This window comes from Calidris pugnax, unplaced genomic scaffold, assembly GCF_001431845.1.
Source record: "Calidris pugnax isolate Ruff unplaced genomic scaffold, ASM143184v1 scaffold247, whole genome shotgun sequence".
Lineage (NCBI taxonomy): Eukaryota > Metazoa > Chordata > Aves > Charadriiformes > Scolopacidae > Calidris > Calidris pugnax.
This window is the reverse complement of record NW_015090980.1, coordinates 2,059,997-2,087,203: the sequence shown is the minus strand read 5'-3', so window position 1 is coordinate 2,087,203 and position 27,207 is coordinate 2,059,997. Positions and strand designations below refer to the sequence as shown.

Here is a 27,207-nt window from a genome sequence, read left to right as displayed (position 1 = left end):
CCTCCCGCTGAGACCCGTCCGGCGGCGGCTTGGGCGCTGCGGCCGCTTGCCCGGTCTCCTTGCCGGCCGCCGGTGCCGCCGGACCCTCAGCACGGGGAGCGGCCACCGCCGGCTCCGCTCTCGGCAAGCCACCGGCGGGGGCGGTGGGGACTTTGGGAGGGGGGCCGGCGCCCACTGCTGCTGCCGCCGGTGCCGTGCTGACCGGCTTGCCCAGGTAGACGGGCGTCTCCATCATCGAGGCTGCTGGGGCTGGTCGGCTGGGGGCCGGGTAGCGGTAGAGGCCCTGTGCCGCCAGCGGGACGCGGGGGGTGACAACCGGCAGCCTGGCCAGGCTGGCCAGCGGGACCGCCGTCACGCTGCCTGGGCCGTAGGGTCTGTACATCCCGCGCAGCATGGGCCGCAGCACCGAGGCCGGCTGGGTGGTGATGGGCAACGTGGAGGCGATGGGCGTGTTGATGGTGGAGTAGATCATGCCGTCGGCAGCGCGCACAGTGGCGGTGGAAGGGAACATCTGCCGGACGGCGCCCAGGCGAACGCCGGGGACGTTGTACTGCGCCAGGCTGCCGAGGCTCTGCCTCCCCTCGGGGAAGGTGGGGTTGTACATCCCGCCGGGTTTAGGGGGTGCGGGGCCCTGCTGCTGAGCCGCCAGCCCCCCTGTACCCCCCGGCCCAGCCCCGGGGCCGTAGGGCAGCAGGTCGGGGCCGTTGGCGTGCCGACCCCCGTACTGGTCCATGGAGTTGAGGGCGGCACACATGCGGCTGATCTCACGGGCCGTGGTGGCACTGTAGTGGGCCAGGCTGGACTCCTGGAAGCTGGCCAGGTCCCCCCGTGGGGAGAAGCGGTAGTCGGAGTAGATGTTGGAGACCGAGCTGTACCTCCGCATGGGGAGCGGGTGGCCCAGCATCTCTGTTGGCTGGCGGAGGTCAGAGAAGGAGCCGTACTGCAGCCCCTGGCCCAGGTAGCCCCCCTCGGCAAAGCCCACGCTATAGGAGTGCTTCATGGTGCTGAGGTCCACGGCGGCATCACCTGCCGGGGAGGGGAAGGGCTGATCTCCCTTCGTGGGGTAGTAGCTCATCCCAATTTCAGAGAGGTTTGTGTCTGACATGGAGGAGTAGAGGCGGCCGAAGGTGCCCATGGGGTAAAACTTGTGCTCCTCATAGAGCGCAGGCGCCGGTGCTGGCTGCTCCCGATAGGGGAAGGTCTCTGGCAGCTCCGGCTCTCTGCTGCCATAGAGGGGTCCGCTGGCTTTCCGACCAGGTGCTGCCACTGCCTCCCCAGCTTTCTTCTCGGGCATCTTGGAGGTGGGGTTGAAAGCGCCGGTGCAGCTGCCGCCGAAGGGGAACTTGTAGACCACATCACAGCAGGCTACCTGGCTCTCTGGCTTCACACCTGTGAGGTCCAACACGTTGGCCGGAGGCTCTTCTTTCATCACTTTGGTCACCGGGCCGGTGGCTGCCTCCTCCATCTGCACCATCATCACCTGGGACTTCTTGCCACCCAGAGCAAGGAGAGGGCTCTGGCTCTTCAGCTCCACTGGCACTGCCCGGTACAGCTCCGAGCCTGGCTCCGGTGGGAAGGGCTGCTGGAGGCCACTGACATTCTGCGCCCCGCCGGTCTGCGTGATGAGCATGTCCTTCTTCACCATCTGTCCTGGTACACCATACCTCGCAAACTTGGTCTGGGAAGGAGCCGGGGGCTCGGGCTTGCCACCGGCTGCCCCACTGGCTCTGACAGTGGCCGTCTGGACTCCCTGTTCCACCTGCTTCACCTGTGCCAAGCACACTGGGCTCCCAGTCCCCTGCCCAAAGTCCACCCGGCTCTGGAAAGGGTCTCCGTAGACCACAGGCTGCTTGGGCTGCGAGAGGATCATGGGGGAGGCGATGGCCAGGCCGGCGGTGCTGGCTGCTGCGATGATGGCGTGGGGCTGCTCCTGGGCGTTGAGGTTGATGATCAAGGGCTGGATGGCCGTGGACTGCCGGCTCGGGATGTGGTCCAAGGTCAGGCAGTACTTCCTGGCCTCGGTGGCCAAGGAGGTGAGATCCATGCCTTGGTCTGTTATGATGATGGGGGCGGACTTCAGCGCGGTCCGTAAGTCCACGGCGTTAGTGCTGGGCGCCTTGGGCCCCGGCTCCACCCGGGACGTGCCGGGGATGGAGGAAATGCGGCAGAGGGAGATGTTTTCCGCGGGGAGCGCCCCCCAGCCGTACAGCCCCGTGATGCCGTCGGCGGCTGAAGTTACAGCGGGTGCCTTTGGGGCGTGCTCCTTCACCGGCTGTGCCCTCACATAGGTTCCTGGTGGCTGCTCCGGCTCCTGGCTGTAGCTGTGTGCCGGCAGCTGCCGGCTTGTCCTGGTGGGTGATGAGGTGGGGGACGTCGGGGAGTCAGAGCTGGGTGGCTTGGTTTGGCTGGCTGCGTCGGTCGCCAGCGTGATCACCATGAAGGGGGAGTCCTGCGAGGAGGGCTGCCGGGTCAGGCGCGGCGAGCCCGCCCGGTGGGGCGTCTGCGTCCCCTGGGCCACCATGGGGGAAGAGGCGGCCGGGCCGGTGGCGGCGGCAGTGGGAGCCTCGTAGGAGAGGAGGGGGCTCTGCGTCTGCGTGGAAAACTCAGCCGTGGCCTTTGCGACGCGGGTGGGACTCTGCGTGGGGGAGGTGGGAGAGAGGGGAGGGCTGGAGCTCTTGAAGAAAGGGTACGTCTTGGGCGGCGAGGGCTTGCTGTCGCTCGCGGCCGGGAGCTTCTCCCTGGCTGTCTGCACGCTGATCTCCACCACCGTCTTGCTTCTGCTGGTGTCCTCTGTCTGCGAGCCGTAGCTGACGGTGCTCTTCGCTGGACTGTAGCTTCTGCTGGCTATGGATGGGGCCTCCGGAGCTGGGGAGCTGTAGCTCCGGGAAGCAATCCCGGGGGTGCCTGAGGCCGTTGTCACCGCGCTGGCACCTTTGCCGTAGGTGTAAGGAGTGGCGGCAGCCTTGGGCGCTGGGCTGGGCGCTGCCGGGGCGCTCTGGAGCTTGGCTAGGTCTTGCCCCTCTTTCGCAAAATGCTGGGTGACCCGGACGTCGGGAATGGCTTTGCCTGCGCTGCCCTCGGAGGTGGCGAAGGAGACGGGAGCGGAGAGCTGTGTGGGGCTGGTGCCGGGGGTGAGGGGACCGCCATTCTGCTTCATCAGGTCGGCGTAGGCGCTCTCGGCGTTGAGGAAGTGCTTCTCCTGGTACGCCTCCTCTTGCCCCTTCGCCTTCTCTCCCTGCTCGAGGGCCAGGTCGAAGGAGGAGGACTGGTGCATCCTGGAGATGCTCTGGGAGGTCTGCAGGATCTCCTCGTACACCCCTCCTGCCTTCGGCAGGGCGCTCGCATACCCAGGCTGGGAGGGGCGCGTGGGGCCACCATCGTACCGGTACTCCTCGGTGTACTGGTACTCGAAGCCGTTCTGCCCCTCGGTGCCACGGTAACCCACCTGCTGGTAGGTGCTGCTGTAGGAAACGGCTGGCTGGGCTTGCTGGACCTGCTGCTTCTGCATCATCTCTGCCTTCCTCATCATCTCCTCGTAGGCTTCCTCGGCGCTCTTGAGGGGCTTGCTGGCGGGCTGGCTGGGGCCGGTCTCCCCCTTCTCCGTCGGGGAGTACAGCGACATGAAGGTGGGCAGATTGTACTCGCTGCCCGACTTGTACAGCTTGGAGGTCACGGCATCGAAGCTTTCGGCCTCGGAGTCGATGGAGGGCGAGTACTCGGAGCAGGAGGAGCGGTGCAGCTCCTCCATCTCCGCCGCCTGCCGCAGCTCCTCGGTGGGGGAGGCGTCCTCGATGGGGGAGAGGTTGCTGGGGGGGGTTTTGGAGCGCTCCCTCCTCCGCTGGGCCCTCAGCTCCTCCTTGTCGCGCTTGGTCTTGCGCGCCGTGCTCCGGATGCGCTGCTGCTCCACCTCCCGCATCTTCTCCTGCTCCCGCAGCAGCTCCTCTTCCTCCCGCAGCTCCTCCTCCTCGGACGAGTCCTCGATGGTGGGCAGCAAGGGACCGTGCGAGCGGTGGCGAGCCTTCCTCTGCTGCTTTACCTCCTCCAGCCGCTGCCGGCGGCTGGGGCTGCTGTCACTGTCCTCCTCCAGGGAGGAGATGGAGGTGGGTGAGGTGCCCGAGGTGTAGCTGGGCGTCGTGGCCGGCAGGGTGGAGGAGTATTCGCCCCGGGAGCGCTCCTCGGGGGAGCCCGTCAGGCTCTCCATCTCCAGCTCGGGCTCCCGGTCCAGGCTGGTGTCTGCCTCCTGCCCCATCTCCATCTCCCGCCCGTAGCCGGTCGTGCTGTTCAGCTCGATGGTTTTGAAGCGCCTCAGCCCCCCTTGGGCCGTGCTCAAGTCGTCGCCCTCCGCCGCCTCCATCTCCTTTCTGTCCTCCTTGTACAGGCTGCCGGAACCGTGAGGCAAGCGCCGTTTGGCCGGCGCCGGCTCTTTGCCCTTCTCTGCCTCGGCCTTCTGCCCAGCTTTGGGAGCGCTGTACTTGGCGCGCCCGTAGCCTCCCTCCTCCTCCTCCTCCTCGAGGTTGTCCTCCTCCGCGCTCATCTCCATGATCTGCCTCCGCATGAACTCCTCGTCGCTCACCTCCGCCTCCCGGCCCTTGGGCCGGGGGGGCACCGGGGAGAAGCCCCCCTCGCTGCTGTCCTCCACATAGTCGTGCCGCAGTTTGCTGCCAAACTCGTCCGAGGACTCCGCGCTCTCCCGCCGCTCCCGCTGGTTCTCCCACTCCAGCGAGTCTTCATCCTCCTCCAGGATGTCCTCCAGCTCCTCGTCCGAGTCGAAGGCTTCGGGGGTGATGGAGAGGTACCGCGGTCTCTGCCGCTGCCGCTGCTCCTCCCGTGGCTCCGAGCTCTTGCCGCGCTCGGTGGGCTCCGGTGGGGTGCCCCGGCCTTCCAGGAGGGGCCGCATGCTGCTCTCCAGCTTGGTGAGCTCGGAGGGGCTGGGGGGGCTCTGGCCAGCCAGCCCAGTGCCGCTCAGCTTCTCCTCCTCCTGCTGCACCAGGCCGGTGATCTCGCTCTGCGAGCTGGAGATGCCATCGGAGGAGTAGCCGGTGTCGCTCAGGCTCTGGGGGCTGCGGGACAGGTCCGGGTGGTAAGGCTTGCTCCCGTCCTGCGGGCGAGAGAGAGCATGGAGTCAGACCCAGGCAGCTCCAGAGCTGCTCCCCGGCAATTTACCCCCCAAATCCTCCCTGGGGGAGCACGCAGAAGGTCTGGGCAGCGCTGGGAGCCAGCCCAGCAGGGAGGCCGGGGGATGCCCCGTGTCCCCCCCCTCAACAAAGGCAGTTGACGAGGCGTGCTGCAAGCAGGGAACCACAGGGGAACCACAGAATCATAGGATTCTGTGTTGGAAGGGACCTTAAAGTTGGAAGGGACCTTAAAGATCATCAAGTTCTAACCCCCTGCCCTGGGCAGGGACACCTCCCACCAGACCAGGTTGCTCAAAGCCCCATCCAGCCTGGTCTTGAACCCCTCCAGGGATAGGGCATCCCCAGCTTCTCTGGGCAACCTCTACCAATGTCTCACCACCCTCACAGTAAAGGATTTCTTCCTAATATCTAGTCTAAATCTCCTCTCTTTCAGTTTAAAACCATTACCCCTCATCCTATCGCTCCTCTCCCTGATCAAGAGTCCCTCCCCATCTCTTCTGTAGGCCCTTTAGAGACTTGGAAGGGGCTCTAAGGTCTCCCTGAAACCTTCTCTTCTCCAGGCTGAACACCCCCAGCTCTCTCAGCCTGTCCTCACAGCAGAGGGGGACGGCACAGCAAACGTCCCTGGGGGCGCGGGCATTGGGAGACTCATAAATATGTTATAAAAGCATTATCTCTCCCAATAACTAAAGGAGAAGGTTGTCTAATGGCAGCATTGACCTTTTAAGTAGCCACCACTGAGGGCCAGCGTAGGCTACCCATGGCTGTGTGCCCTTCCCTAAGGAAAGTAATTGGGGGGGTAATTGAGGAGGCTGATGTCTGTGGAGGGGGCAGCCCTTGCACCCCAGTGCCCAGCCAGGCTGGGGTGGTGGCACCGAGAGGATAGGAGCTTCACCAGCAGCAGCTGTGGGGAACAGCCACCTTTTAATGAACTTTAATTTCCCTGACTGACAGCTCTGCAAAGCAGCCTTCAGAAGCAGGGCGGCGCCCAGCATCCTCATTAGATGCCAGCAGAAATAAACAGGCCCTTTTAATTGGAGTTACAATTAGGCAGAGTGGGGGCAAGCCTCCGAGCCATGGGGAAAGAGCCATCACACTTGGCCCTGGTGCTACTGGTGGGGATTATTATCCCCATGGAGACACCAGGGACCTTATTTGATTTCAGAAGTGCCAGCAGCCAGGGATGAGAGGAGCTTCTTCCAGGGGGCAGCTGTTCCCTCCTAGTTGATGGGGACCTCTGGCTGCGTCAGCAGAGCTGTGCTGGGATGATTGCTCAGGGGGGGAAAACCATCCCAAAGCAGCCAGGCTTCTCCCCCAAACTGCACTGAATTTTAAAAAAGGTGGGACAGTGAGCTCAAAAAAACTCCCACTGCTGCAGCACGCACCGATGTGAAACGAGCTTTCTGTTTAACGACAAATTCAGCTGCCCTTGTATTATTCCAAAACAGATGCAATGGGCAAAGCGTTACGCCCGAATTGATGCAATCGTAATGAAGAGAAGGGAAATGCCAGCATGATGCTAGAGCCTGCGAAGCTCCTGAGCGGTTTGGAAATGCTGAGACAGCAGTATTTTGAGCTCACCGTTTCCCAAAAGGCCATTTCTGGAGGCAAATGGCCTCGACGACACTGGGAATAACCTTCTGTTTCTGAGCTGCTGGCCCTGGGCCGTGCCAGCCTCCGGGCGGGATGCGGTCCCCAGGGATGCTTGGAGCCCGACGCACCCTGATAACTCACCTCCTGCTCCTTCGCCCGCGGCGCCTCGGGGGGTGCCCTGCTCTCCTTGCTCTCCACCTCTGGTTTGGGGGTCACACTCTTCCCTTTTGTCATGGTGCTCTCAGGAGCTCTGGAAGGTTCTGGGGCAGCTTTGGGCAGTGGCTTTTCTTCTGCTGGCGCCGGGGGCTTCTTCTCCACTGGGGCAGGGCTTGGGGTCCTGCTGGGCTCAGCAGCCCGGAGGGTCTTTGCGGGTGAGGGCTGCCGCTCAGCGGGTGCCACCGGCTCGGTGGGCGCCGGGGTGGGTGCTTTCTGCTGCTGGATGGTGGCTGGTGGCTGGTGCCGTGGGGAGCCGGTGGAGGGTTGCTTTGGGGTAGGCAGCGGCATCGGGGCAGGGTCGCCGAGGCTGCCTTCCAGCAGCCGCTGAGTTTGGCAGTTCAAGCACAGCCATTCGTTCTTCTGCAAAACAGAAAAAAAAAAAAGGAAAAGTTCTGCTCAAACTCGGGGAGCTTCACCCCAGCAGGGACCTCCCTGAGAAGGTCAGCTGATAGGACACAGTGATGGTGCAAAGGACTCAGCCCACCCAAACCAAATAACTGGCTTCAGAGGTACCACGGGGTGAGCAGAGGCTGGAGCCACATCATACAAACCATCTAGAAGAGCCCAACCATCCAGCTTCAAACCCACCCCTACCCTCATCCAAACCTCAGTGACGATGGGCCAGAGGGACCATGGCTGTGACAGAGGGATTTCACACCCTCCCCAGCATCACCGGCTCTTTTCATCTCCCGTCTTGCAGGTATTTGAGTTTTAAATGAAGTTAAACAATGACGGCAGATTACTGCCCTCGCTTAACACCTCTTGGGCTCCATACAGTTTCTTTCTCAACTCCGATTTGCGATACAATAAAGGTTTAATAGCATAATCATAATACTTATGGATCTTTCTTTTTTCTAGGTTAACGGAAAATACTGGGTACACGAGTACGCAAAAATTTCCCAAAGATATTACCCAAAGTACACGCTGTGCGGGAAAAGAACAAGGCAATCTCGTCTAGTGAAATTCTCAGCAAGAGGCATCGTTTTATGGCCTGGAAAAAGCCGCTTGCAAGCGGGGCTGTGAGTGGCAGAGAGCCCCGCGGGGCTACGGCAGGGGCTCTGCATTAAGAGACCAGAAGCACTTTCCCCCCCGGAGGTCATCCAAAGGCTATTTTTATCCACCCAGGAATGTCCAGGAATAGGGACCTGACATTTCCTTCCCCTTTGGTGTTTCATCCTCTTAAATCTTCTCATTTTTGCTGCTAACAGCCTGATACGCTCCAAGTCCTTCTTCCCAGGCTCCTCTGTTGTTGAGCCGTTGTTCCCGAAGCTCGAGGTGGCCAACCTCAGGGGGGGAGCTGGCCCCAGAGGAGCTGTCACACTATTGGAAAGATGGTCTTGGTCTCCAGCAGGACCAGGCTGGGACCAGAGCTGCAAGCCAGCCGTGTCTCCTGGGGCCACAGAGGCTGTTGGTCTCCATGTAGAAGATGAGGTTCACCAAAACAGCCTCAAGGAAATGGCCTCGAGTTGTGTCAGGAGAGGTTTAGATTGGATGTTAGGAAAAAATTCTGCACTGAAAGGGCTGTCAAACATTGGAACAGGCTGCCCAAGGAAGTGGTTGAGTCACCATCCCTGGAGGTATTTAAAAGACATGTAGATGTGGTGCTTAGGGACATGGTTTAGTGGTGGACTTGGCAGCGCTGGGTTAACGGTTGGACTCAATGATCCTAAGGGTCTTTTCCAACCTCAATGAGTCTATGATTCTATTCCACACCTCTAAAACCCACACCTGTGAGATGGCAGCAGCAGAACGGGTTTGGCCCCTGCATCCAACACCCAGGAGTCCCCACCTTTTGACAAGAGGCTGGAGATGCTCTGCAGCTGGCGGTGGCAGGGAGCTTCCCCATGGACACTTCTTCACTCAAGCCACAACCTGGCCGTGGAGCAGCCATCCAGCCCACGCTCTCCAGGGAGCAGTGGGGCAGGAAGACTTCTTCTGGAAGGAAGGGGCAGGCATGCAACGTCCTGCCTCCCACCTCCACCGCCCTGCAGCTTCACACAAACATCTTAAGAATACATTAGGGCTTCGGAAGGCCGTTTAAAAAAAAAAAAAATCCTTTCAGCATGGTAATATTTAATTACTGCTTAATCAAAGAGAAAGTCTAATTAAGGGGCAAGTGCAGCCTATTGTATCTTAATGATTGCATTTGTCTTCCTTTATTTCAGAACTCGCTCTCATCCCTGTGCCTCTGAATCAGATCTCCTCGCCCCGCTCCGCTGTGTAATTATTTCAGGCTGCAGAAGGAAATGTGATTGCGTGACACAAATTGAATTCCTGCCTCATGGAAAAACGCGGCCTTTCATTTTTCTTTCAGGAATCCCATTTTTCTTCACCAGAGCTTCCCCCCACCGATGCCAGCAGTGAGGGGGAGCTCGGATGCAGAAGGGATGGGCTGTGCCAGGCCAGAGCTCAGCTCCTGCCTATCCCTCTCCGCCGTGCCATCGTGCCAGCTCCCAGCTTGGTCCTGCAGGAATCGGAGAAGATCAGCCCACCTTAAACAACCCAGCCAACCCAGTCCAGGTGCTTGTGATGTCCCACCCTGCCAGACCATGGTGGCTGGGAAGCTCTGGATGAGGGGATGGGCACAGCTGCTTTTGCCCTTCCAGGGCTAAATTCAAGCCAAGGATGACCATGGAAGGCCAACGCTGGCCACCAGGTGCCAACTGTGGATGCTGAGTGCCAGTCAGGTCCAATTCTAGGAGGTGGCTCTTGTGCCCATGGAGAGGCAAGGTGCCATGGTCCAAGCCAGTGCCGTCCTGGGACAACCATGACAGCAGGGCACCCTCCAAAAGGTGCAGCCTCCCAGACAGGTCCACTCCTTCTGCCTAGGTTTGCCTGGGAACAGATGCTTTGCAAGAGCAGAGGTTCCGGGTGGACATTAGGAAAAGCCCCTCTGCTGAGGCAGTGGGACAGTGACCGTGGGGTCTCCATCCTTGGAGGGGGGTTCAAGACTTTGCTAGACAAAGCCCCTCATGTTGATGGCTGCCCTGCTCTGCATGGGAGGCTGGGCTGGAGACCCCACACTCCCCCACCGGCACCTCCCGGAGTCCATGCAGGCAAGGAACACCACCACAGCACACGGCAGGCATTAGCGGAGAGGAGACCTGCTGGCATCATCTCATCAAGGATGAAGCTTAGGGGTCCCCCGAGAGCAGGTCTGACCCACGGGGACCTGATGGCTCCACAGCCTGGTCTGAGCATCCTCCCTCAGGTTGCTCCCAGCTGTGGCTCCGCAGCCATTCCCCTTGGCAGCCGCCCCAGTTTGAGCAGCTCACCCCACCATCCTGCTCTCGCAGACGTGACAGCTCCACTCTTCACGGGACCGCTCCAGGAAGCGGAGTGGAACGATCTCCGGTAAAAATAGCCCTGCCAAAAAGATTGCGGAGCTCCACCCCGAAATGCAGGCAGAAAGGCTGGGAAACTGTCCTGGTTGCAGCTGGGACAGAGTTAATTTTCCTTCTCTCATTTGCCGTGTTTCAGATGTGGTATGAAAGGAATGTCAATAATGCATACATATTGTTTGGTTGTTGCCAGGCGTTGTTGATGTTTTTCAAGGACTCTTCTCAGCTTCCCCCAGAAGCTGATAAGGAGCATGGACAGAAGGATGGAATATTCTGTACCACAGATGTCGTGCTCAGCATCTAAATGGGGTTAGTCAGGGGCAGGGTGTGGGTACTTGTGATCACCGCTCGGGAAGGTACCAATTCGCCGAGTGGTGAGAGTGACTTCATTATTATTGTTATTATATTGTTATTGTTATTTTTCTATTAAACTGGCTTCACCTCAACTCAGGAGGATTTTTCCCCTTTCCTTTCCCCTCCTTTTCTCTCACTTCTCCCTGCCCTCCTGGATAAGGGGGGAGAACGGGGGGAACCAGGGGAGGGATAACCGAATTTCCCCGAGCTGTGGGAGAGGAAAACGGAGGACTCACGGCGCGTGGCCGTGTGTGTGCCGGGAGCACGGGCTGTGCCGCAGCGGCCGGCGCAGCATTTGCCGTGGCATCCCGGCGCTTGCTGCAGTGAATGCCTCCAGCAGCAGGAGCTGCCGGGCTCCCGCACGCAGACGGGGAGGCGTGAAATCCTGCCCCTGGCAGCTTGCGGGGAGAAGGAGGCGAGCAAAGCCGCCTGCGCCCAGAGGGAGCATCTCCCAAAAAACCTCTCCGTCCCTGTCTTTAAGAGACCCCTGCAGCCCCATCGACACCCGGCACCGATGCCCCATCACGACGCTGAAAAAAAACAACCAGGGGATGGGTGATGCTGCATCTGAGGCATCTCACAGCCCCACGCTCTGCCGGTGACAAATGACCCGTCCCTCTCCCGCCGTCCCGCAGCGTTATCAGCTCAGCGCTCCGTTTCCCCGCAGCACCCCTGCTCCCTCCCAGAGGGATCAGCCCCCCCCTAGATATACCTTGGTGATGGGCACTGCCCAGCTAACGTGGCCAAAAGGGATTAAGCCACCCTCAAGAAAAATACAAACATTCGACAACCGGCTGGTTTGCTAACAGCTTGTAAATCCCCCCTCGAGATTAACCAGATCCCACCAAGATAATAATAATTAGGTGGTATTTAGTGCTTTGCACGTCCAAACCATCGGGTGCCCAGGAAGTCCGGGCGCCCCTCGGCGGGGCGGTAAGTGGGTAAGGAGCTTAGGGCAAAGGCACGGCGGCGCCTGTCTGAGTCTCTGCGCTTAAAGATGCTATGGTGATGGGCACTGCCCAGCTAACGTGGCCAAAAGGGATTAAGCCACCCTCAAGAAAAATACAAACATTCGACAACCGGCTGGTTTGCTAACAGCTTGTAAATCCCCCCTCGAGATTAACCAGATCCCACCAAGATAATAATAATTAGGTGGTATTTAGTGCTTTGCACGTCCAAACCATCGGGTGCCCAGGAAGTCCGGGCGCCCCTCGGCGGGGCGGTAAGTGGGTAAGGAGCTTAGGGCAAAGGCACGGCGGCGCCTGTCTGAGTCTCTGCGCTTAAAGATGCTACAAACCATGGCCACGACCAGGATGGGGATGGGGGGCTTGCTCCGTGCTTAGGTTTGCGACCCGAGGGTGCCCCGTGGGGGCGGGCACGGGGGGGTTTTAACCGCATGGAGCGTAGGCGATGGGGAGCCAGGGCACAGGCAATGCCGCTGGGATGTAGAGCGGGCTCCAGGCAAAGGAAAGCATCAATAATTAAAGAGAGGGATGAAACCAAAGCACGCCTGAGATACCATCTTAAATGAAGAAGGGCAGGGAGCGCTGGAAACTGGCCAGTTGGGCAGGCAGGGGGGCGAGGGAGGGAGCCAGGGGGCTGCCCAGCCCAGCCAGGTTACCAGCTTAAACCCCTGGGAGGTCAGCAGGGGCACCTCCCAGCCTTCCTTGCCCCCCAAACCACTGGAATTTGCAGAAGAGTTATGGAAAAAGTAAGTTTCCAGGGAGAGGAAGGGAGCTCCCGGGGTTTTTAGGGGCAGGATGGTGCCTGGGGTGCAGGGACGCCCTGGAAAGCAGGAGGCTTTGCTCAAGGCATTGCATCCGAGTGGTAACGACTATCCCGGTTTTTAATTGCGCACCACGGGGAAGCGCAGGATGCGGCCACAATTCCCACAGGCTCTGCTGAGCCGATGGCTGCCCGTGGTCCCTCCCGGGGGCGAGGGAGGGTTTGGGGCAGCCCTGATGGCAGGGGAGCCCCCGGGGCTGCAGCCACAATACAGGGGGACGGGGCATGGGGTCAGCGAGCACCTGGGGGGGGTGTGTGTGTGTGTGTGTCCATGGGGGGTGAGCCCAGCTTCCCCCGGGCTCTGGCACCCGCTGGCAGGTGGCCACAGCCACGCTCGCCAACCTCCGCCGGGTCTTACCCTGCAATTGCTTTAATTCACTAATGGGCGACAACAAAACTGTAATTAAGTAAAATAGAAGTCTTCCCGCCTAATTTTTGGTCAATGCTACCGCTTGGCAAGTTAATTAAGTGCTGAATCCCCCAGCGCTGCTGGGTTGTGTGGTTTTTTTTTTTAAGGATGGAGCCAGCGAGCTTCTCCCTCCCGGGGGCGAGGGAGGGTTTGGGGCTGTCCTGATGGCAGGGGAGCCCACGGGGCTGCAGCCACAATACAGGGGGACAGGGCATGGGGTCAGCGAGCACCTGGGGGGGGTGTGTGTGTGTGTGTGTCCATGGGGGGTGAGCCCAGCTTCCCCCGGGCTCTGGCACCCGCTGGCAGGTGGCCACAGCCGCGCTCGCCAACCTCCGCCGGGTCTTACCCTGCAATTGCTTTAATTCACTAATGGGCGACAACAAAACTGTAATTAAGTAAAATAGAAGTCTTCCCGCCTAATTTTTGGTCAATGCTACCGCTTGGCAAGTTAATTAAGTGCTGAATCCCCCAGCGCTGCTGGGTTGTGTGGTTTTTTTTTTTAAGGATGGAGCCAGCGAGCTTCAGCATCACGGCTGTGCATGAATCCCCCCCCTTTGGCAACTCGGAGGTCTGAGAGCCTTGGTGGGAGCCGACGGTGCCAGAGGCTTCCCAGGCTTCTCTGGAGGCTTCCCGGCTTTCCCAGTTAGCTCCTGGCTGCCAGTCCCACCGTCCTCATCACCCCCGAGACCCTCACTGTGACCCCTCCTCCTTCTGGCAGATGCACGGCCAGAGCCTTCATCCCAGCGCAAACCGCTCCCTGCGATATCATCCCCAGGGCTCCCTCCGGTTATTTATTCCCTACAGTATTATTTTACACAATCAGACCGATATCTATTAAAATACCAGGACAAAAATCTGTACAAAATAAGATAAGCAGCATGAGGTATAAGTATCTCACGAGCCAGATCACATCTCCCAGCACTAAACGCGGCGAATCTCACAAGAATATTTCATTTATTTGCTGACAAGTACTGTGCAGGGCTCATCACTGTGACAGATGGGTGCCTGGAAAATATGGAAAACACTTCTGGTATCTGAATCAAGATCCAAATTAACAACAAGAAGCTCATAAAATCGCTTCTCCAGCATTCCTCTCAGCCCCGCTTGCAGGAGAGCTCCCGTTGAGGAGGGCTCCTGACATCCAGACACCTTCTCCGCACCCTTCCGCGGCAGAAACGGGGGCATCTCACTGCGTGATCCCACCTCCCCGGCGCTCAGCATCCTCGTGCTGACAACACCACGGCTCTGGCCGCGCTGTGGAAGGGTTTTTAGCACAGTTTTAAAGGAAAGGGACTGAGTCATGCTTGATCTTTGGATGCCAGGGCTGTTTCAGACCCATCTCGGGCAGTGCCTGGGGTCTGGCCGGCAGGTTCTCCATCCTCTAACTGCTCCCCTGCCCTCCCCTTGGCAAAGATGCTCTCTGCCAGGAGCCTCCCTGGGTGAACCCCGGTGCTTATTCATTTTGGATGCTTTCCCCCCCGCCCCCCGCCATCAGTTTCAGCCCGTTCCCACAGCTGAACTCTCTGGAACCCCCCCAAATCCCCTCCCCGTGGCTGGAGGCACCGCACACCTCTGCCAAAACCCTTTGATGGAGCCGCTGCGGTTTTAGGAGGTGACGGGAAGTGTGCTGACCCCGCGCCTCCCCAGGATGCTCGCCCACAGAGGGGAGGATGGACATCACGGGTCCCAACTGCAGCACGTTCTCAAAGCATGTTTTCAACCTCCTGTGCCATCAGCAAATAACCACAGACCTGGTTTTATCTCCACCCCTGCCCTTATCTCTCCTGGGAGGCTGAGGCAGTGATGGGATTTGAGACCAGGGCGAGGAAACCAGACGCGGAAGCACCAGAGATCAGGGGGAGAGATAGAGCAAATGCAGGAGACGCTGGTCAGAGAAGGTCACGGGGAAGAGAACAAGGAGGGTTCGGCTGGACACGGAGCTGGGAGGGGACTGAGACCAAGGGGGATGCAGAGATGGCAGGCAGGGGCAGCCCTGGGAGCCTGGGGACAGGCAGGGCTGGCAGGGGGACACGGACAGGGAGGGCTGGTTGTGCACGGGTGATGGTGCACGCACACGTGTTCACACGTCTGAGGGACAGCCACCTCCGAGAGCGAGCAGAAGGCACAGGGTGTGCTATGCAGGGCCCGTTGCAATAGGACCAGGGTTAATGGTTTTAGGCTAAAAGAGGGTAAATTCAGACTAAATCTAAGGAAGAAATATTTTTACAATGAGGGTGGTGAGGCACTGGCCCAGGTTGCCAGAGAGGTGGTCGATGCCCCATCCCTGGAGACATTCCAGGTCAGGCTGGACGGGGCTCTGAGCAACCTGATCTAGTTGAAGATGCCCCTGTTCGGTGCAGGGGGGGATTGGAGTAGATGACCCTTAAAGCCCCTCCCAACCCAAACTATTCTATGATTCTATATTCCCCTTCTACTCTGCGCTCTTGAGACCCCACCTAGGGTCCAGCTTTGGAGTCCTCAACACAGGAAGGACATGGATCTGTTGGAACGGGTCCAGAGGAGGGCCATGAAGATGATCAGAGGGCTGGAGCACCTCTCCTATGAGGACAGGCTGAGAGAGCTGGGGTTGGTCAGCCTGGAGAAGAGAGGGGTCCGGGGAGACCTTATAGAAGCCTTTTAATATCTGAAGGGAGCTACAGGAGAGCTGGGGAGGGACTCTTTGTCAGGAAGGGTAGTGACAGGACAAGGGGTAATGGTTTTAAATTGGAAGAGGGAAGATTTAGATTAGATACTAGAAAGAAATTCTTTACTGTGAGGGTGGTGAGACACTGGAACAGGTTGCCTGGAGAAGCTGTGGCTGCCCCATCCCTGGAGGGGTTCAAGGCCAGGCTGGATGGGGTCTTGATGGTCTTGGATGGTCTTGGGCAACCTGGTCTGGTGGGAGATGTCCCTGCCCAGGGCAGGGGGGTTGGAACTGGATGATCTTTAAGATCCCCTCCAACCCAAACCATTGATTCTATGATTCTATGATTCTACTACTCCAATGGTGCCTTCTTTTTCCCCTAAAAACACCCTCAAAATCCTGCTCAAGCCCGATGCAGAGTTGCCTGCACTTGTGCTTGCTAAATTGCATTTATGCCGGTGTATACGTGCTGCTTCTCAAGTTTATGCATGCATATATAAAAATATATGTTAAAAAAATATCTGTAAATAAAGAAGAAGAGCTAAATGCAGCTCAAAGGCCGTTCAGCAGAGCAGGTCGTGTTCCTAGAGCCCGGCTGGCCCCGTGGTGATGCCCACCCGGCCGGGGGAGTGAGGAGGGGCTGGTGGGGTCCCCGGGGAGTCACTGCAGAGGGGCCAGAGGCTGCTGCAGGCAGGGCAGCAAAGAGCCAGCGCTCCCTCAGCATGAAGCCACGGTCTCCCGGGACTGTCCGCAGAGAGAGGCATGGAGGGGATGGCACACACCTCCCGCCGCCCAGTTCCCCGGGTTGCCAACTGCTCCCCACTAATTGACTTCATTACCATCAACCGGGCAAGCATCCGTGCAGCCATGGCTCACAGATTAGCCCAGCTGAAAGCCACCACGGTTATTTCAATCCCTGGCTAAATATAGCACTCGACTGAGCAACCCAGCGCTGCGTTTTCCAGCATCGGCCTATTCTTATCTGTTCCCGTGGCCTCTCTTGGGCTGACAGAGCCAACAGTCCCGCCCCAGCTCTATTTTAGATGGGTGCGATGTATCGGTGGCCTTCACACTGCAATAATGTGATTAAAAACAGCGCAGGGTAATGAGCTCGCCGGGATGAGCTCGGCGTCGCAGGGCTTGTTTTCTGCCTCCCATCTGCTCCGCTCCATCCCCCTTCCTTCCCCGTGCTGGGACCTCTCCCAGTTGGAAAAAAAGACACAGAAAGGGAAGATGGGAGAAGCTGCACATGATGGTGGAGCTGCCATGGGAAGGGAAGGACGTGGGCAGTGGCAGCTCCCAGCTCCGGCTCCACAGCAGCTGCAGGGGAGATGCTGTGTCTCTCACCAATTCTCCCTCCCCAAATCCACCCGGAGCAGCGGGAGGGGGGTCTGCCCCACCACCCCATCCCCCTTACTGGTGCCATGGAGAGGAGATGGGGAGATGGACACCATCCAGGCACTGTCCCTGAGCCACCCAGGAGCATCCTCCTCCCTTATCTCTCCCTTCTTCTTCTCCCTGCACATGCCCCACGCCAGGGATATTTTTCCTGGCCATGAAGGGGATGCACCAGCCCCCCAACAGCAGAGCCTAGGGGGGTCAGAGAAACAGCCCCCGAGGGGCTCACAGCCTCCCACCCTGCGGTTCCACACGCGGCGGAGCCAGCGGAGGATTATTCCAGCTGAAAGTCTTTGACTGATGAGTAATAGCAACGCTCCCCTCCGCTCGCCTTCGAGGAATCGCTGTGCTCTTGCCAAGTCCAGCTTATTCCACCGCAGCAGCCGATGGCCGGCCCGGTGAACGCCACCACGGCGGGGAGAGAGCGGCGCGAGCCTCCGTGGCCATAGGAGAGGGACAAACTTTCCACCAGCCTGGCCAGCCTGGACCACCTGCAGCTTCTCGCCCAGCCACAAACCCCAGTGGCCGTGCCCCAGGGTCAGGGTATCACTGTCCCAGGCAGCCCCTTCCCTGGCAAAAGTGGAGATCTGCAGAAAACCGATGGGCTTTTTGGGGACACTGACCAGCAGACAGGGGCATGAGCTGCTCTGCTGTCTTCTGAGATGTCCCCAGGTCCACAGCAAGGGTCCTTCCCAAATTTGGCTTTCTAGAGGCTGGAGGAAAAGGCCACCAACTCTTCCATGTCATTAGGAATCGTGGTGTTAAGTGTCGAGCTGAGACTACTTTCCCACATTGTTATTTCACTGTCAGGCCCAAATAATTTCATTCCACGGAGCTGGGAAACAAGCTCGCCTTGGCTGACTCGAATGCCAAGGGCCAGCTGGGTAACTGGTTTGGATCGTCAGGCTAGAACCCCAGAATAAGGGCTAGCACCCCAGAATAAACCCCCCTCTCCCTGCTTCCCCAGCTCTGGCATCAGCTGAAGCACCCACGGGCGAGGGGCTCCCGGCCAATCCCAGCTCCGGAGCATCCCAGCACCCGCATCCCTGTGCGGCCGCAGCCACCAGCCAGGCTCCCCCGGCTCATCCCTGCCCGTCTCCCACCACCTCCAAAATTAGGGCAGCTGCTGCGGCAGGAAGCACCTTCTGTATTTTCGGAGCTTAAAAAAAAAATTAAAAAAAATCTTTTCGAACGGCAAGAATGTTTCTAAGTCAAGGGATTTAAACTATTTTGCAATCAAGGAAGCGTATTTCCAAACGAGCCCGATGGCGAGAGCCTGGGTGCTGTGTGGGCTGTGTGAAGGGGCTGCTAAAAAAGGGTACACAGCTGTCCAGAATTTGGAAACCGGTGCTTTTGCAGAATATATATAGACATCCCTCCCCACTCAACATATTTCCTTCCAGTTCATTAGATAAAAAAAAAAATAAATTAATTTTTAAATTTAAAGAATCGGTAGGATAATGAGGGGAGCAGTTTGATGCTTTGGGGTTGTCTAAAAGCCACGGGACCGACTCCCAGGGCTGGGGGTGAGTATCCATTGCCCTGGGAATGGCCGGCTGAGCACGGGTGTCACTGCCACGCTCCTGCATGGACATAGACACCCAGGTGCCATCTGGAACGGGACGCAGAGACGCCAGCTCCCAGCGTGGCAATGGGGATGAACGCAAGCAGATTTGCCTCGAGATGGCAAGGAGGTGAGACACGGAGGCCAACCACCCCCAGGCAGGACATGGGACAACCTCTGTGTTACTATTTGAAGAAAAGAAGATTAGTTTTGGGGATGGATGCGACCACCAGAAATGCCCATCCTCACTCTGACCCAACAAGTTGACCCACCACCTTCTGCACCAGCTCATCCCACGGTGCTTTGGCTCAGGTAAAATACCTGATTTCACACAGTTGCCACCACTGGGCAGCAGCTTTGATAGTCATTTATCTCCAACCTGGACGTGCTCCCTTTTTTTTCCTGGCCATTGGCTACCACCACACATCTTCTGCTACTTGCACCATTATCCAATGTCCCCTTCTGCAGTGAGCTGGTGGAGACAAAGCTGTCTCCGGCCAGGGACAGGCTCAAGACGGAGGAGCTTTTCAGAGACGTGGAAGAAACAACCGCATCCAGGCTGAGCTACCTGAAGGTGCCATCAAGGGAGGAAACACATGAGCACGGCGCTGCGTATTTAAGAAAAAGGAAAATCACAAAGAACAAGAAAAATCGGAGGAACAAGAGAGCAGGTCTCAGATGCTGAAAGGGCTTTTCGTTTCCCTTTTCACCGAACCCTTACCGTTTCTCTCTGTTTTATCTTGGAGAAAGAGGTAAATTAACTACCAGCTCAGTTCCGAGAGACTGGATCCAAATGGATGGGGAATTAAGAAGATTTTCTGTTCACAATAAAATCCAACCAACGGTATTAAAGCAGCAGAGGGCTTGGTCTGGTTTTCAAAGATTAGCTACGGCTGTCCCGAGGAAGACAAGCTCCGATTTTCCCATTTTGCTCCAGCGTGACGTTTCTAAAGCTGCCTGGATCATTTACGGTCGTTAGAGGCCAGACTGTGACAACCATCATTTAACCACGTAGAAGAGAGGGACATGGCTCTTGTCCTCCACCGTGGCCCAGCTCACAGACACAGACAGACCAGCTGCTCCCAGTACACCCACCCTGAGGACCTCACCAGGTTCCTATTCCAGCGCTGCTGGGGATGCACTGAGAAATCTCATCTTCTCAGCCAGCCCCACCACTAGCATCAAGCCCCAGCTCCGTACCCACCACTAAAACCCACCAGCACGGAGGGCAGGAGCCTGTTTTTCCCTTGCCGATAAAGAAGTAATATATTGTTCATTTTTGTTTGAATCGATCCGGCCGCGCATTGTAATTTACTCCGTGATGTAGTACTCCTTAACGAGATTTATCAGCCTGCCAGCCAGCCTTATCTTTAACAGCCCCCATTATTGGGATGCATTTCTCAGCCAAGGTTAACAGCAGCGGGAGGATCTCCCGACGCCGGGCGCATGATAATAACCCTGCAGTAACGCCCAGGAGATGTACGTGGGGTCCAGCAGAACCCACACCTTGGTCATCCCTGATCCTACCTCCCTTTGGCGTGTTGGGAGGGTGGAGATTCAAGGTGTTTCTTGTGGCCAGCCTGCTATTTCACAGGTACCTTTGACAAAATAACCCAGGAACCCGCTGGAACCCGCACGGGGAAGATTTCAAGTTTGCAGCAAGATAACGCACGCAGAGAGAAACCTGGCCAAACTCTGCAGAAAAACAAATGTAATACCCTATTCATTTTTTCCAGCAGAATGGAAGAAAATCCAAGAGAAGCTAAGTTTATCAGAGAAGCCTTATTTAATCAAAACCTGGGTTTTTCATAGGCACTAGTGTTGACTAAAATATCCAGGCATCCAGCTAGTAATTTTCTGCATCTGATAAAAGCAGATTCAAGCTGTCTGATTGCTCTCTTTTAAATTGCAAAGAGCCCCAAGTGTCTATCAGGCAGCAGCCACTCACTTCCAAACCAGGAGAAAATCTGCCTCTTCAAGAGCTTCAGCTTCCTTCCCATTATGAGCCGTTCAGTCCCCGGTCCCTTTGTCCCCAAACCAGTCCAGCAGCAGCAAACAGGGTTTGGACCTATTTCATGGTCACGACGGATCATTTTCAAAGCCTGTTGGGGAGAGCCACCAGCTGAATGGCTTGGAGGCTGAGAACACCACAAAATGACATCCTGCAGTACCTGCACAGTCATATAATGCTTTCAGAACTAAAGATAATGATAAAATTTCCCAATAGACAACCCTACATTGGCAGAGACCAAAAATCCCACATGGAGGTGGCTGAGGGTACTCAGGGCTCCACCGCTTAGACCTTCCAAACCCATCTTCCCACCGCCCTTGCATGTTGGATAGATCCACCACTGGAGGAGACATCTGCCAACAGCTGTCCTCAGCTCCCCCAGGCCCTACCAGAGAGGGGGAGGTCACCTCTGGGTTTTCCTGGCTGTTTAGCACTTAGAAAATAGGGCATCAAGGGCCAAGGGCTTGCTCCTTTGTGTTGAGAGCAGCCAGTGCTGTGCAGACACAGGGAGACATCTCAGGGAACCCATGACCCCCCTGATTCCACCCCTTTGCTGCCTTCTCTTTCTCCACCCTATTCTGTTTCTATTTTTATGACCTCTGCCGGGATTTTTGCCCTGAAATACACTGTATTCCTAGAGAACTGGAAGCTTTGGTTTCCGTGGGCAAGGCTGTTTGACCCCATTAAACAACTGCTGCTTCAAAAAAGCCCACATACCCTGTTCCAGGCTCCAAGATTGTGAGTCCCGATTTCAGCGGCAGAAATATTTTAATTAAATGAACTACCTTTATGGAATAAATCAAGTGATAAGCTTGAAAAATTAACTCTCATAATCTTTCATGCTTGTGTGCAGGTCAATAAACTATTACAGTAAAAGGCTGGGAAACGTTCTAGAAACACGGGTTGTTACAACGGAGATGGATGAGTCCTTTTACTCCCCAAAATGGTACACATCAGCATTTTTCCATGCTCGTACCTCATGTGCCCTCTCCTATCCCCTCACCAGCATCTCCCACCCACCCAGGTCCAGTCCCCAGCCCTCCATGCTGGGAGAGCATCCCTCTCCCTGTCCTCCTTGGCTGTGCTCATCCCATGCGAATCCTGACTCCACCAAAGTCCCTAAAACCTGGGCCACAGGGGCACACTTGGGGACCCCACGAGTTGCCCGCAGAGGGGGGGACATGTCTTGGTGGGTCCAACCTAATTTTCATCATCTTCAAGACTTATTTTAACACTTAAGCTCAGTTTCAGCTAACCCCTTATTTTAACTGAACTTTAACCTCTTCTAAAGCCCCCAGCTGCCACATGGTGATTTGATGGTGACCCCGACCCAGATGGATGGTCCCACCAGGTCTCTCTGCAACCAGGAGGTAGGAACTGGCTACAGCTGCCGGGGTGGAAGAGCTGAGATTTTTCATCTGAAGCGTAAACGCAGGGAGAATGAAGCTAAGAAGCCCAAACAAAATGAAACAGTGAAGTCCACATAAAATGGTCGCTTTTAAAAACAGTAATTTAAAAATCACATGACTGTTCACTCAGGTTAAAATGCATCTGTGGAGACATTTCCTTCTCCCGCTGCCCTTTTTGCAAAGCCAGACAGATGCCTGTGGGACCTCCTGGCTCCCTGAAGCCACGCGAGGAACCGCCTCATATAAACCCTTTTAAGTAATTTAAGAAGCTCCACTTTAAGCGTGGTTACGGGCCACTGCAGAAACCTGCTCCTCTGAGGGCTGCCAACACTCATCTGACTTCCAGCCTGAAGAAAAAAAACCCCAGATTTGTTAAAAATATTGCTGCCTGGCTCTAGTTTGCTCTTCTTTTCCCGGTGTCCTATTTGCTCTCGGCAAACAGATGACTGTTGGTCATACTTAACAGCTCGGAGTAAATTGGGAAATTACATAAAGCTGGGAATTTCACAGCTCGGCTGCCGACGGCCAGCCCTTTCGGGGGAGCGCGGGTGTTGGTTCCGGGGGGGGGGATCTGCTGCCGCATCCCCCTCTCCCGAGCCAGGGACCGCCGGGCTGGCACCGGGCCACCCGCATCCCAGGGATGCAGCCCTGGCTGGGACAGAGCCCAGACCCGCAGAGCCACGGGCAAACCCACAGCCCAGCTCCTATCCTTGCACACACACATTTGGGCTTTCAGGGGTTATTCCCAACCCAAAAGATCTCATTTCTTTGCCAAACCAGCCCAGGGGTTTTTTTTTGAGACCATTCCTTCTCCGAGTCAACCGGACCCCACTGAAATGAGGCCCCACCTCGAGTACTGTGTCCAGTTTTGGACTCCCTACCATAAAAAAGACATCGAGGTGCTGGAGCGGGTCCAGAGAAGGGCAATAAAGATGGTGCGGGGTCTGGAGCACAAGTCTGATGAGGAGAGGCTGAGGGAGCTGGGGTTATTCAGCCTGGAGAAGAGGAGGCTGAGGGGAGACCTTATTGCTCTCTACAACTCCCTGAAAGGAGGGTGTAGAGAAGTGGGGGTCAGTCTCTTCTCTCAAGTCACAGGCGACAGGACAAGGGGAAATGGCCTCAAGTTACACCAGGGGAGGTTCAGGCTGGATATTAGGAAAAATTTTCACTGAAAGGGTTCTCAGCCATTGGAATGGGCTGCCCAGGGAGGTGGTTGAGGCACCATCCCTGGAGGTGTTCAAAAGACGGGTTGATGTAGTGCTGGGAGGTATGGTTTAGTGATGGTGTTGCTTTTTGTTTGTTGTGCGGGTGTCTATTTTTGTCAAAGTTAGGTTGACGGTTGGACAAGATGATCTTTAAGGTCCCTTCCAACCTAGAAGATTCCGTGATTCTGTGATTCTGTGAAATCGATGCTTTTCTGCTTCAGGAGGCTTGGGACTCAGGTGCTCTTTGTGCTCCAAACAATTAAAAATATTCTAACTGGAAAAAAACCCCACCCAAAAAATCATACTCGTGTCAGAGATCAGAGGCTGCCTGTTAGTTATCTCCTAGTCACGGCACAAATAATGGCCAGAAGCTTCAAACCACGGCACGGGAAAACACAAAGCATTCAGAGATACCATCTGAAGATCTCTAAATTAAAAAAGGCCCCCTTATCACTGTCAACGAAGTTTCTTTGCCCTAGTTTCCCGTAGCAGAGTTCTCAGGGAAAAATTAAATTAAAATAAATAAATAAATTGAATGGTATAGCAACAAGGACAGCTCGAGCTGATTGCCCCCAGAGCCGGACCCAGAACTAAGTAATTCCTGGGCAATTTTACCTTTACAATCTATGCACCCTTCATGCACTTTTCACGTGCCACCTGGCTCCGTGGTAATTTTATGGTCTGGGGTCTTCTTATCCCTTCTCTGTCTCCGCGCGGGGGGCTAACTGTTCTTCTCTGGCCGGGCTAGAGCCTCTGCTGAGGGTAGAAGCTTCCTTATCTCCTGGTTTGTACCCGTCTCAGGGTCAGCCTTTGTGTAAATGAGGAGAAGTTCAGGACGAGCTCAACCCCTTCTCTAGGAAAGCTTGGGAGAGGGCTTTGAGGGGTGAGAGGGACTCGGGCTGTTCTCCCCAGGCTTCAGGTCTCTTAACGTGGGGTTCATTTCACTTGTCTAAAATTCGGACAGTGGGTCTCAGCGAGGCATCACCTACCCCAGGGGTGAGATGAGCATCTCCAGGGCGAGGAGCCAAGACCTTTGCAAGGAGTCGTCACCCTCGGTGGGTACCACTCTCTCCATCGGCGTGGGGAGACAAACCTAAAGCCGGAGGGGACAAACCCTACCCTCAGAGGTGGCAGCTTCCCCAAGGCCATGGCAGAAGATGCCAAGCAGAGGGTCCCCAGGTGCCGAGCTGGTGCTGGGGCAGCCTGGGCAGGGTGGCGTGGAGCTCCCCGAGCGCAGCACACCTCGTCCCCGGCACGCTGCCTTATTTTAGCAGGCAGAGCAGATGGCAGTGGGCAGACAAGGATGCAAGGCAAGCGGCGAAGGGAAGGCTTTTGAAATAAAGCCCTGTGCTCTGCCGAGGGGGTTCGGTGCATTTTGATGGTTTGTAGCCAGGATGAGCTTGGAGGCAGCTCAGGGGTTTGCCGGTGGGGGACCTACAGCCACAGAGAGCAGAGACGGGGAGAAGCCTGCCCTCATTCCCAAATAGCACTTTGGCAGGGACAGCTGGCCTTGGCTCAGCACAGCCTCGGAGAGGCACAAACAGAACTGGAATATTCCTCAGCAAAAACCCTGGCAGAGGCTTTCAGCCCTGGCGAGAAGGTGCCTGGGCTGCCTCCTGCCCACGGGGCTGGGGGGAGCTGGGACTGTTCCCTTCCCTGATGCCGCCGGGGGTTTCTGAGCCTGAACATCTCTCAGGGATGCCACTCAGGATCTTCCCTGCCTGAAACGCAGGGGATGCTCTGGAGAGCACCCTGGCTCTTCCTCCTCCTCCTCTCTGAGCACCCTGCAGAGCTGGGGACCAGAACAGCATCTTGCAGGGACCGGTCTAGCAGCTGGTAGACCCGAGCTAGGACTCCAGAGCATGCTGAGAAGCTTTATCCCCCTTATGGATGGCAGCACATACCCTGTGCCCCAGCCAGGATGGCAGCACAACCCCCTTGCCCCCCAGAAGACCGTACCCCACCAGCCCGGCCACCAGGATGCTCAGGGAGACGGTGCCAAAGGCTTTGCCAGGTGGACACCATCCACCTGGGACCTGATGAGAACCTTGAAGCCTGAGCCTCCCGGCTGTCCCTGTCGCCCGGTTTCACATTCCCTGTGACCAGCAGGATAAAGCCCCGTGGGGCAGGGCAGGGGAGCCCTCAGTAACCACGGCCACAGCCTCCAGCATCCCTGCCTTCCCCTCCAACACACGGAACAGAACTCCAGCAGCTGCACCTTTAAAATTGTTTCGCTTCCAAATGCCCTGGAAAGTTGTTTAAGTTGCAAAGTATTACCTGGGGCTTTCGCATCAGGTTCTTAATTAGCTGAAACGATTTGCTTTGTCGGGGAATCGTTTCCAGGAGCTCCTAAACAGCGTTTAATATCAGCTCTAGGAACAGCCTCAGAAGGGAAAAGCACTTCTTCTGGGCAGCGAGTCGAGCACCGGGCTCCATCCCTGCCCACCCCCCGGCAAATTTCTTTCCGCCACACAAAGGAGTCAGGAAATTTTTAACACCAAGTGTCATATTTCCTCGCGCTGGTGCAGGAGGGTCCCCAGGCTGGGCTTTGCAAGCTGCTGTTTTCCCGAGGGGGGGGGACAACAGTGCAGCCAGGGGGACATTTAGCCCTGGGCTCCCCGGTGCCGCTCTGATGGGAATTTCAGGTCCCCCGGCTGCTCGCAGGGGAAGAGCATCCCCGTCTCGCTGGGACGGCACCAGAAAAGAGCAGGCGCCTTCGGAGCCCACCAGGGATACACAACAGCCACAGCTTAGTTTGCAAACCGCCCTTTACCTACCCAAAAAGAGGACTTTTTGACAGGGAGAGAAGGTGACGGCAATTGCCTTCAGTGGGTTGCTGGCTTTATGATTGCTCATTTTTGCATACTTTCTGGAAGCTCGCACGTCTCTAGGTGCCATTTCAAGCAGCATATTTAGAAACTTTTGGCAAAGTATAAAATAATAAATAATTTTGGATGTCCTTTTCCAAGAGGGCAAGCTCTCACTCACAGGAAGGCAGCAATCTCCTGTGGGCACAGAATCACATGGGGTTGGAAGGGACCTCTGGAGATCATCTAGTCCAACCCCCCAGCCAAAGCAGGTCCACTCAGAGCAGGTTGCACAGGAATGTGTCCAGGTGGGTTTTGAATGTCTCCAGAGATGGAGACTCCACCACCCCCCTGGGCAGCCTGTTCCAGGGCTCTGCCACCCTCAAAGTGAAGTTCCTCCTCATATTTAGATGGAACTTCTTATATTCAACTCCTTATATTCAAGCCTCAGCAAAGCTGAGGCTACGCTCCCTCTTTAAACTTATATTTTATGTCCCATTTGTCACCCATGGGCACAGGGGCCAGGGAAAGGTGCTGGCTTCCCCTCTGCCCCTGGGCTGGGGGATGGAGACATTTCCCAGCTACAGGCAGATCTGGCTGAATTGGGGCAAAAAGGGTAATGGGATAAAAGCAAGGAACCGCAGAAAAATTATTCTAGCAAATTACCAAGTAACTCCACAGAGACTTTGGATGTGACAAAACCTTGAGTCTGCTGTTCCACCAACGGTTGGTCCATGATGCACCAAGCCCCAGAGGAGGAGGATCCCCAAAGGTACCTATGTCAGCACGGGATACAGCCAGCAAGCCTAAGAGCAGCCAAACGGGAAGGCAGAACCTGTCCCCCAGGTGGTTATTTCCCATTCTTGGGTGCTGGCGTTTGCACAATGGGAACATTTTTTAGAGAGAAACAGATTTTGTATTCGAGCAATCGATATCCTTAGAAAGCGGGCGAGCCTCCGGGGGCACAGAGCCCTCCCCAGCCCGGCCACTGGCACCCTCCTCCACTTTGTGAGCTTCTCAAGGGACGTTGCCTAAAAATTCCCTGTTTTCTCAGGGAACGGTCGCACATTTGATGGAGCGTTTTATCCCCTGGGGGCTTCTAAATATTCCCTCATTCATTTATGGCTAAGGCCAGCGCAGCGGCAGGGCGAGCAGGAGGGAAGGAAAAGCTCAGGCACGGCCACGCATGTGCAAGGACCAGGGAACAGCCAACGTGCCAAGCATGAAAACCCCTTGCCCAAACACCCCCGTAGAGTTGTCACCAGCATTTTGGGGGTCAGACCAGAAATAACAGGGAGCAAAGGTAGAGGCAAGAGGAGAGAGGGACTCTTGATCA

At 56.6% G+C, this 27,207-nt stretch overlaps 1 protein-coding gene across 4 annotated transcripts in view; it reads right to left on the bottom strand.

The window, feature by feature from the left end:
• BSN (bassoon presynaptic cytomatrix protein) overlaps positions 1-27,207 on the bottom strand; it is an 89,900-nt gene that overhangs the window by 21,413 nt on the left and 41,280 nt on the right. For all 4 annotated transcript variants that reach the window (XM_014953513.1, XM_014953516.1, XM_014953514.1 and 1 more), the window contains exons 3-4: positions 6,870-7,304; positions 85-5,098 (exon numbers count right to left, since the gene is read on the bottom strand). In XM_014953513.1, the coding sequence (XP_014808999.1) occupies positions 85-5,098; positions 6,870-7,304 (5,449 nt within the window). The remainder of the gene's footprint in view (positions 1-84; positions 5,099-6,869; positions 7,305-27,207) is intronic.